Consider the following 11,616-nt stretch of genomic DNA (forward strand, 5'->3'; position numbering starts at 1 on the left):
CAGGACAGGCCGTACAGCGTGAGTACATAAATCGTGAGCTTTGTCCGTACATATATTAAAAATCGTACAGTGTATGCCCGCCCTTAGCGTGAGGTGGAGCGGGTCTTGGTGGTGCCAGGCTGAGGACAGGCGTGGCAGTGGGCAGGTCCAGGCTCACAGAGCAGCATCAGGGTCCGATGTGCTAGAATCAGCTGAGCATGAGGCTCCTGGAGGCAGTGTGTGTTTGACACAGACGAAAGACCGACGCCCCCCGGGTGGGGCGTGGCGGCAGCGGCAGCCTCCAGAGAGCCACCGCAGCTGCTGTGATTGAACACATCCGCCCTGGGCTGTAGGTGCAGCAGCAGAGCCGCGCCCGCGCACACTACACGGTACTGAGGATGCTCTGAGGTGAGTGCAGTGACTGCCTCTGGTCGTGTTTATGATGGGGTGTGTTTGTGGGCAGAGGACGGGGAGTAGTGCTGCATCATCCCTGTGGATCAGTGTGTCTGTTGTCTACTGCGAACACTCTGAATGCGAATGTTAAATATATGTGTGAATATGAATTTCAGAAGAACAGGGATGACGCTTGGTTCGGCTTTAGCTCCACAGCTGTAGTGTGGACAGATAAATTGTGTGTGTCTGCAGATGAAGGCCCAGAGGCTTTTGTGTGTGTGTGTGTTTCGTTTATGTTCCAGTCAAAGCCATATTTCTTACTGCTCTTTCACGGCACTACGTTAGCTGTTCTGGCACCGTGTGAAGTCCCGCAATCGTTTGGAAAATACTTCGCCACATTTGCGTCTCCTGCGAGAGCAGATCCATGCGCTTATCGTTACTGCGTCGTCGCGGCTGTGCTTTTTGCAGGTGGCCATTTGCGGATCCCTGGCTGGTGCTGATGCTGCAGTGTGTGTGTGCGCGCGTGTGTGTGTATTTCTCTGTGTGTTGCTAGGCAGCCATGGTCCGAGCGGGTGGAGGATGCTGGGAGAAAACAAAAACATATCACATAAACACTGGGCAATTTTTTTATTTTTTGCTTTCTGATACTAAGCCGTGGAGTCATATTGATAGGTGTAATTTGTTACATACGTTCCTATCAATAAATCTCTGTCCTCTGGGTGACTCAGCAGAGGGAGGTTTGAGATGTTTTTGTTACGATGCAACGGAGGACAATGGCTGCCACTGAATTTTGAATGGGGCTCAGTCGTAGTAATAAAAAGGTAGAAATGAAACGTTTCTGTGCCATGTGGTACATTTAATCGACCATGTCCTGTTATCAGGAAATGTATCATTTAAGAAGCCATGATCACTTAACGTTAAACGCAATTTTCAGTGCAGTGAAGTCCAGTTAACTGTGCTGGTCTAACGTGTTGTTTTTATATAAATGTAATCTTAAATTTCCATCAATATGTTAAACAGGAAAATTATTTATATTCACATTTCAATTACAGGTTTGTCTTGCGACAGTGAACCTGAGTCAGCCGTTGATCTAACTGAATGCCTCAGAGGTCTCTACAGAAACACCTTACACTGTTAGTGACAGATTGAAGTTGGCTGAGTGGACTTTTGCATTACGGTCTGGTTTAATCTTTTAGGTATATGGCAGTAAATAGTGGTGTCATCTATCTACAAATTAACTGTAAAACTATAAAACAGTATTTATTATTTTCATATTAAATGAGCAAAATAAGTTGCAGATGGATGGACGGATGAGCTACTTGTTTGTGAGTGTGCTTATTACTTTAAAAACTAGTTCTTAAGTAGGTCAGGATGCACTGACCAGCTTATATGACTGAAAGCCAAAGAAAATCAATTTAAGGTTACCTAGGTAACCACGGCTGCTGGATGTCAGTGCTCAGACACTGACACAGACGTCCTAAAACCACAACAACAAACCCCAGAGTTATGTGCACTGTGGCTGTTTTTTAGATCCAATTTTGAAATGCTTAATGCTTTTTCTCCATTGATCTGCTCGTGTCCTTTAATGAGAGTTGTATTATTCAGTTTATTGAGACCGGGGCCATTCACATAAACATCTGCCAGATTGAATTTTGTAATCCAAGAATAAAATGCCTTGCAGAAAAAAAAAAACAAATCAAAATACTGATAATTTAGGCATTCTCAGATTTTTGAAAGTTTAAAAAATCCTGGTAGCTTCTAAATAATACAATGTTTACAAAGATATACTATTGTAGTCCATAAATCTAGTATTAAATCTCCTGATGATTAGGTATAGACTGCAACTGCATTGACTGTTTCTTAAATGCTTGTCATTGTCTGCATTGTCTACTAAGGTCCAGTACACTTTCATCAGTTTTTCTGCTGTGAAAACCAATTTAGGAAGTTTGAGAAATTGCAACTGTAGCTTTTATAGAAATGTATTTTTTCTGAATCTGAAAAAAGTATCTAATATTGAATGCTAAATTATCTGTCCATAACAGTTTTATTCTCAGTGAGTGTCACTCTGATTTGTCTCCCGGTGTACATAGGCCAAATCTTTGGCCGTCTTTTGTTTCACAGCCTATGGTGTCTGAGGTGGACTCAAAGACACTTTCCAGAAACTCCTTCCAAACCTGACATTTTAGATATTGGGTACCAATCATTTGACTGTCAGCTGTTCTTAAGCTTCTCTGCCTGTCAGGATTTTCATCTGGGAGGAAAATGAATTTCAGGAATAAAGAGGACAGTAACCGTCAGAATAGCTGCTCACAATAAGGGGAGGAAGCAGCAAAGGTGGGCCAGCAGCCAGTCTCCAATGTCTCCCCGAGTCATTAAGTCCCTCCCTGGAGGCAGAGAGAGGCTTTCTGTCTGCTGCCCGTCAGCAGCTGAGCCCCATTAAACCCCCGGGAGAGAGAAAGGGAGAGAAGCAATATACACTGATTATTCTATTTAAAAAAAAGAGAGAAAGACAGATGAAAAATGTATTAGTACTAAAATCGTAATAATATATATGTGTTTGTAAGGAAATAGTATAATATATAAATAGCGTCATATTCTTGGAAGTCAAGAGCAACAAAAGAGAAAAGAGAAGTCTGGATTTTTTCTGCTCCTATTTATTCATATGTGGTAAAAACAGCCTTAAATTAAAAGAAATGAATAATACTGCTTTACCTGATACTGTTTGTCAGCAGTGGAGGGGTTCATCCTTTAATATTCCAAAATTATGGTTCACCTGGGTAAATAGTCCTGTAAAATGATTAGTCACTAATGTATGTTTTTTTCCTTGCAAAATGCACTTTTCACCAGAATTATTTGTTTTGTTGTGTTTATGTCTTTCCTTTTACTGTACTTCAGACAGTCCCAGTGAACTATTAATTACAGTAGTCTGGTTTAAAAAAGAAAAATCAGAACAAGTGACTTTTAAGTGAAATCTCACTTTAAATCAAATGTAGTTACCCAAATTGAATGTGTTTTATAACTACCTGCTATCTCATCATTGTCTCCAAATGTTCGTTTTTTTAAACTGCTCTTCTGTTTCTACACATTTGCATTATTAGATTATTTAGGGAAATCCACTGTGAATAACTCACTGATACAATAAAATCAAAATCTGGAATGAAGAGTTTCTTGCAGCAGAGTTGTGCAAACACAGTGGGACCACATTTTAAAGATCAATATACCTTGTTTGGCCACCCAAAAATCTAATAGAACAGAAAAACTAAGATCTCGTAGAGAAAAAAAAATCATAATTACAGAAAAGAAGTCACGGTTCATCAAACCCTTTATCGGACCTTAAACTAGCCCTCGAGCCAGGCTTTGACCCAGTTTACAGTGACACTGATGGTACAAACCTTGTGAAATTTATGTCATATGTGGCACGTTAAGAGGAGGAGGGGAAGTGGAGGAGGGGGAGGAGAAAATGGAGGGTGTGGTGCGTTTAGGACCTTATCTGCTCCCTGCAGCAGACTCTGAGCTTGGTTCCCTTCATGTGGGGCGTAGCCATCTGAGCATCCTGACGGTAACTCTTCACTGGTTCTTCAATCACTGAGTGGTATCACCAGCTGAACTTCCTGTCAGTGGTGCTGACGCTTCTCTCCCGCCTGTTAGCAGCAGCTTTTATTGCTAATGTTTCATTGCATTTGTTGTTGCTCTGCATTACCACTGGACGGTGCCCTGAGGAATCAGCATCCTTAATGTCAGGGTAGGTTTTATCATTTCTAATGTTGACGCTGCCCTTTGAAAATCCATAACAATAACGAGAGGCTTAATGTTCATGCATAGAAAAGTTCTACTCCTCATTCTTAAACGTGTCAGTTAAAGATCTCCGTTTACATCTTCATGTTTGATACAAAAGCCTGGGGGGTTGAATTGCACACAGTTTATTGATTAAAGCCATAAATGTCTTTTAATATTTGATCACTTTTTTCCGCTCTGTAAGAGAAATACTTCTGGCCTGTGCAGGCTGAGGAGGCTGTGGAGGATTCTGACTCTGTTTCTCCTGTTTGACCATTCACTTACATTGTTGTTATATTTAAGCTCTGAACATCTAGATTTGATCCATTGTGGTTAAGGTGCCATCCAGTCACTTAAGCACTGGTCTAATGTTAACAACGATCTATAAAATGAAAATTATATTTAAAAGTTTAAATCAGTGATCATCAACTGGCAGCCCACGGATTGAATCAGGCGTCCAATCCAGTCTCTGACTATATAACCATCAAATAATAATATTTCACAAAAATTTGATTTTTATTTCTTTTGTCTGGTCCTCAAGGTGTTTTCAGGCCTGTCAACAAGTCAGGCCTTTTATCAGTCCAGGATATACCACTTATGTTATCCACTGTGTGGTGTTGTGGCTCTGATCAGGACCAGATATAGGCATTTTGTCATCTTTAAAAAAGGGCTTATGGACTCGTGCAGCTTCTTGCTAGTCAAAATTGTTTCGTAGACTGGCATTAGGCGTTGCTGCTGAGATGGGTGAAATATCACAGCTGCAAATGTTTGACGGGCATATTGGTGCATCACTGATCATCTTTGCACTTATTTAAGTTACCCCAAAAGAAATACATGTGCTTGTTGTGTTGCATATTGGCATCCATCCGGATCTTCTCACATGGATTCTGATTAGATTGACTTAAGACAGATTTCCTCATGAATTCCTTTGTTTTTGCATGTATATAAAATGAAATAGAGGCTGCGTGTTGGGGGAGCTGATAGATGGATATTGTTACCTACACAGCATCCAGACAAGCTGCTGAGCTAAGCTAACCATTTCCTGACTGTAGCTTCATATTTAATGGATAGATATTAGAGTGCTATTGATTTTCTCCTTTAAACCTCTGAAAGATGGAGAAAAATGTCAGTGTTTGAAATGACAGACACAGTAGATGATATTAAGGTGTTTTTTGTGTTGTGTTTTTTGGTCAGTGCTTTTGATTAGTTTGTTTTTAACCTATGATAATATAAGACATGTCCACACAAAAAAATGTAATTTATGTTGACCTACATTTTAAAGATTACCAGCCCTTGTGCTGCGACCTGTGATATATTTCGGATAGTAAAAAATAATTATCGTCCATGATTCTTTCACAACTGCAGATGAACTTTCTGGTTGTCTTGGCATGCTGGCTGTTTTCTGCACTTTTTACTCATGGATACAAATCAATCATCTGATACAAATCATCTGAATTTAAACGGAATAAGACTGTATGTAAGAAAGCATTTAAAGTAATCCTATTGAAACACTACCCATATCCCTGGTAATGCATAATCTTTAAGATGTAAAATGAACATTATTATATTATTTTACATATTGTATCATTTGTTATTTTATTTTGCTGGATGACTCAATTTGATATGGTCAATAAAATAATTTTACTTTTAAAAAGGTTTGACTGTGACTGTAATTCTCCAAAAGGGAAATCAAGTATTTTATGTCACTCACTCACAGTTTTGTAAATTAGATTTTATTTCAGAGTATGTGTGGGCACCATGAGTGCATTTAAAAAAAAAAAAATTTTATGTCAAAGTAAAAAAAGGTTTGGTCCACAGGGTGGGCTCCTGAGTCTTCAAGAAGCCCAATCTAAGTTAAATCACCAGGCCTAGACTCTACTAATACAACACTGCCAAGTAGTAGTACATAGTCTTGACCAGAACCTGAACAGAACGACCCAACTGAAATCTGCCTGCCTTATTATGGAACTTGGAACTGGCTCACCTCATACAGCATCTGACTAATTAATTTTTTTTTTAATTTTACAGTTTTCTTGACCAACATCTGGTTGTCACACAAACAAAAGATGAGTAAGTCCCCCACACCTAAAGGCACCCCGGTGCAGCGGAGCCCCAGTGATGGGGTCCCAGAGGGTCTTCAGTCCCCTCAGCACTCAACACCAGACTCTGGACCACAGCATAAGAAACGTATTTCCAGCCTTCTCCACAGTCCGGTTCGTTTGACATTCATTTTTTTCATGTGAAAATATTTGTGTTTTTGACATTTTCCCCTCTGTACCAAGGCTGTCAACTTGTCATGTCATATAACATTTAAAATTTCACATGAAAATAAATAATAATATATTTTATAAGATGTCTTTCACACAAGATAACTAAACAATGGTCAAAACATTAGAAGTCAAGTGAAAGCTAGGTGGCTAGGTGTACCAGGAGTAAATGGCTACTGTATTTGGCAGACTATAAGTTGCTTCAGAGTATAATTTATATAGTATAAAATATATAATTTGTGAAATTATATATTTTAATATATATGTCGCTCCTGAGTATAAGTCGCAAAAACCCAGTCAAAGGATTAAAAAAAAGTGCTTACTTATGACTTATGACTGACTTATGGTCACAAAATTAAAATATGGTACAATTGACACAAAAGGTTGAAATTTAGATAAGAGAAATCTTGAATAAAAGAAGCACTGTATGTTTTCCTTTTTAAAAGAAAATTTCTTTATTTAAAAATATTGGATGGGAAGTCACTCTAGTGTGACCCCATCTGTCATTTCCAACCAATAAAACTGTATTTCTCCAGTTAATTGCTTTTAATGTAAAGCAGCAGCAGCAGAAACTCATCTCGTAATCGATATCCGTTATTCCATATACGTCCAAAGACAGCATGGACGTCCATGATTTATACAGCTGCTTGCATTGATTTTTCTCTGACGATGTTTGAAGCTGGATACAGCCTACCTTGACTGGATCTGGCCCATAGGTTGTACCCACTGACTCCTCGCTCTAGATTTGATTATCTTCTCACAGAAGTATAAATCATCTGGAGAAATTGGGCTACAGTCGCGTGCTGCATATTCTGCATGTGGGTGTGGTGCAGTGAAGGAAGGGAAAACTGAGTAGATAGAAATATGATAACTCATCACAGTAGTGCAGGAGTATAAATGAACTGGTGTTGGTGGATCTACTTACCAACAGTACCCTCTTATTAAGTATTAAGAGTTTATATTTGTTTATAGATATATAAAATATAAATATAACTAGGAAATACTGTATGTGTATATTCATTACCGGGGATGGCTTGATACAACTTTTTCATACTATTGATAGCGATACTATCCTTAATTTCCATATCTATCTATCTATCTATCTATCTATCTATCTATCTATCTATCTATCTATCTATCTATCTATCTATCTATCTATCTATCTATCTACGTATCTACAGTATCTACCTACCTACCTACCTACCTACCTACCCACTTTGCTTTTTGCTTTATGTAGTGTGTGTTGTCTATGTACCACACGCTCATGTGATTTAATGCATTCACTTTGTGGTAACCGGTGGGACCAGTCCTTCAAAGAGGAGCTGGATGTGCTTATCCAGGAGCAGATGAAAAAGGGCGGCAGCTCCTCTAACCTATGGGCACTAAAGCAGCTCGCTGACTTTATGGCCTCACATGGTTCTCCAGCTGCTCTGCCGGTCTCTCCATCCAGTACGTAAAAATGCCAAACTCCATTCATTTATCATTGTCTGTCAATAAATGTTGCTTGATCATCTTCTGTGCTGTTTCTCCCTCCTCTCTCTCTCAGACATGATGATGGTGATGCCGATCAATGACCTGCACAGCTGGGAGCCAGGCAGTTTGGTAAAGGGTGAGAGGTTGATGCGCTGCAAACTGGCCAGCACTCATCGTCTGTTTGACCTTTACGGCTGGGCTGGGATTAGCCACACCTGCCTAACTGTGAGAGCCTTTCTTTACTCAAGAGTTTTATATTTTTTCATCACCATAGTGAAGTAATCAGAAATCATTGACCAGTGCTGGGTGGTCCGACCAATGATCATAGTCGTCAAGATGGCACTGCAAAAAACATATCCACATATGTGCCAGCCTTGGCTTAACTGTGCTTTTTACGTATTGTTTGAGCCAAGCAAAAAGGTCAACCTTGGTTTTGTTTTAAGCCATTTCACATGTATTTTACTTAAATCATAGATACTGAGGAGACTAGCATTTGCTCTGTGTGCATTTATAGAAATCACCTCATCAAGCTTCATAACAGTTAAATAAATTCCAAGTACTGTACAGAAAACTAGAAACATAGAGGCTTCTATCTTATATTTATTAAGATTAGGTCAGGAATCTGTGCTGTTTTGCAGACCCAGCACAGTCATGTATTTATATTGAATTTCTACTGGGTTTTCTTTCCTCTCCCATGAGCAGCTTCGTGTCAGTAAAGAACAGGAACATTTCCTGGTTCTTCCAGATGGTCTGGCCTATAGTGAAGTGACTGGATCCAGTCTGGTAAGAAGAACTCATCTCATCTCTATGCAAGTGCTATTGAGCACATTTTTGCAGTGCATGTATATATCATAAAGTAACATTCAAAAATACAAATATTATATATGTTATATGTTTGTGTGTGTGTGTATATACTATATATATATATATATATGTATACACAGTATATACATTATATTTATATGTGTATATATATGTGTGTGTGTGTGTGTATGGCTCCGTAGTGTAGCAGTTATAGTGGTTCCATAGAGTTGTCATTATCAGACATGGTTTACACATCAGGCTTACACACAGAGGAACCACATACTTAATGGCGCCTCCTGTCGCAGCATTGGTCAGTATTGTGGGACAAATAAGGGACTAATACAAATATGTATATATAATATTAAACAGAAAATATTTCAGGTCAAACTTTGTGTCAAATTACTGAATTTAATGTAGCAGTTACAAAACTCACATTTTCCCTTTTGATGAATTAGTCTTGTTACAGTTACATCCATTCTTAACACTTAAGACGCCCATAATTATGTGATGGTGTTTTTTTCCCAGGTGAAGGTGAACATCCTGGGGGAAGTGGTGGAGAAGGGCAGCACCAACCTGGGCTTGGACCCAGAAAAGTTTGGCCTGCACTCAGCCATCTACTCCGCCAGGCCGGACGTTCGGTGTCTTCTTCACCTTCACACTCCAGCCACAGCAGCAGTAAGTTAGCCCACAGGCTGGATCTACACACAGGCATCTTTAACTGCTTTCATTTCTGATTCTAGCAGATGATGAAATTGTTTTTGTTTTGTCACAACCTGCTTGTTAATTCACACAAAATAATCTTCAGGTTTCAGCTATGAAGTGTGGCCTTCTGCCACTTTCCCATGAGGCTTTGCTTGTTGGTGACGTGGCCTATTATGACTACAATGGAGTGATGGAGGAGGAGGAGGACAGAGTGGAGCTGCAGAAGAGTCTGGGACCTACGTGTAAGGTGAGCCGTTCCATAACTATTACCATGAGACCTGGACAGAAGGTCCTGGTACTGGAGGGTTTTAATTGTTCAGCAGAAAGAGATTATGCAAAGTAGAAGTGAATTAATTATCAGACTAAGTAAGGATGCTCTCAGGTCATTCTGGTAATGATGTTGCATGTGTGTGTGTCTCAGGTTCTGGTGCTGAGGAATCATGGTATTGTGGCTCTGGGGGATTCTGTGGAGGAGGCTTTCTACACCATCTACCACATCCAGGCTGCCTGCCAGATACAGGTCTCTCTGTCATGCACACACACACACACACACACACACATACACACACACACTGGAGAAATTATACTTTTGCTAAAACATTATTTTTTAGGTTACAGCTTTGTGTTCTGCTGGAGGTGAAAGTAACCTCATTTTGTTGGACCGGACCATCCATAAACCCATCTCCGCTGGTACTGTTGGCTGGGCCGGCTCCACTTTTGGACCTTTGCAAAAGAGCCGTGTTGGGGAGCATGAGTTTGAAGCCCTAATGCGAACTTTGGATAATCTGGTAGGAAACAGCTAATATACTAACTACTTATGCAAACAAAACACATTGGTTGGAGTGCTTTTGCTTATAAATGAAGCCCTACCCAACATACACACTACTACACTGCTCTATAATGTCATAGTAATGCAGCTTTAAGTGCTATGGTGAAAATGGCAATCAATTTCCTGTTACTCTTTCACAATAAAAACACGAAAGCTTTTCTGTGGTTTGCAGATTGCAAGGTATTTATTGAAAAGCAACAGCATTATGAATGAGCAAATTGGCAAAAGTACAAGCTTTGAAGGGGCTGTGTGGTGAAACAAGAGTGCAAACAGCTGTTATCTGAAATTATCTTACTGACACAAACGCATTAAAAGGGACAAAGGACCAAAGGTTGTTTGTGTTTTTGGATTTAAAAAAACATAATACAGAAGATTGGCAATTAAAAATGATTATAGGCTTGAGAGTGGAGTAGAGAAAAAAAATTACATATCTGTTATTTGTCCCACAGTGGGTTAATTCACAATGTGAGTCTTTGCAACCCACATAGGCTTCCACAGGAGGCGCCATTTAGTATGTGGTTCCTTTGGGGCTTGAACCCTGACCTTCTGAGTCTAAGGCAGAGAGTGCTAACTACTAGTATGAACTATGGAACCACTGATTTATGGTTTTGTGTTATTTATTAGCATTGTTTGTCAAATATGTTTTAACAATGTTCCCATTAGTGGCACTTTGGCCATGAGGCAACGTCTCTGTCATTGGTGTGGAACCTCAGGGTTCACCTCCTGGGCAAGTTCGAATCCCAGATAAGGCAGTTGGTACCTTCCAGTGGACTCACCACCTGCAGGAAGGTTTAGGGGGGGTTGGTACGGTGCAGTGTGATTTGGGTAGCGGTCATGGAGACTGCTGCCCCCATGGTCCGGTAACGAATAAGCAGATGAAAATGGATGGATGGATGGATGGATGGACGATCTCATATATAACTAACATTGTTTACCTGCAACATTAACATGAACTGAGATTCTGTTTGGAAAATCCAAACAAAATACTTTGGCAAACAAATGCCTTTACAGAAATCTCTTTGAGTCAGACTCTCTGGAGTTTACTGTATACAGTATATATCAGTAACTGTTTCCATCTTGTTTCTTCAGGGCTACCGTACTGGCTATGCCTACCGGTTCCCTTTGCTACTGGAGCGGACGCGGATGCGGCGAGAGGTGGAGGTGCCTGCAACCGTCACAGTTTTCCACCAGTTCGATGACGACGGAGTGCATCCAGCGCTCAGACAGCACCCTTTTGCCCAGCGTCAGCAGCAGGAGAGAACCCGATGGCTCAACACCCCCAACAGCTACCAAAAAGTCAACCAGGAGCAGGCTAGTCCTGGAAACCAGCGCAGCACTGTGAGACCTTTTTTTCTACACAATAGAACATATATATATATATATATATATATATAT

The 11,616-nt window shown here is 40.1% G+C and overlaps 1 protein-coding gene across 6 annotated transcripts in view; it reads left to right on the forward strand.

The window, feature by feature from the left end:
- Positions 1 to 252: 252 nt before the first annotated feature.
- Positions 253 to 11,616, forward strand: part of add2 (adducin 2 (beta)) — a 15,045-nt gene continuing 3,681 nt past the window's right edge. For 2 of the 6 annotated variants that reach the window (XM_025053343.1, XM_025053346.1), the window contains exons 1-10: positions 3,893 to 4,114; positions 6,175 to 6,359; positions 7,651 to 7,862; positions 7,960 to 8,111; positions 8,589 to 8,669; positions 9,216 to 9,365; positions 9,496 to 9,639; positions 9,814 to 9,912; positions 10,004 to 10,180; positions 11,311 to 11,559. In XM_025053343.1, the coding sequence (XP_024909111.1) occupies positions 6,265 to 6,359; positions 7,651 to 7,862; positions 7,960 to 8,111; positions 8,589 to 8,669; positions 9,216 to 9,365; positions 9,496 to 9,639; positions 9,814 to 9,912; positions 10,004 to 10,180; positions 11,311 to 11,559 (1,359 nt within the window). In that variant the 5' untranslated portion in view covers positions 3,893 to 4,114; positions 6,175 to 6,264. Of the gene's footprint in view, positions 388 to 3,892; positions 4,115 to 6,174; positions 6,360 to 7,650; positions 7,863 to 7,959; positions 8,112 to 8,588; positions 8,670 to 9,215; positions 9,366 to 9,495; positions 9,640 to 9,813; positions 9,913 to 10,003; positions 10,181 to 11,310; positions 11,560 to 11,616 lie in introns of those variants that run through there. The other 4 variants (XM_025053344.1, XM_017043283.2, XM_025053345.1 and 1 more) reach the window with 4 other exon arrangements.

Source organism: Cynoglossus semilaevis, chromosome Z (genome assembly GCF_000523025.1).
Source record: "Cynoglossus semilaevis isolate Cse_v1.0 chromosome Z, Cse_v1.0, whole genome shotgun sequence".
NCBI lineage: Eukaryota > Metazoa > Chordata > Actinopteri > Pleuronectiformes > Cynoglossidae > Cynoglossus > Cynoglossus semilaevis.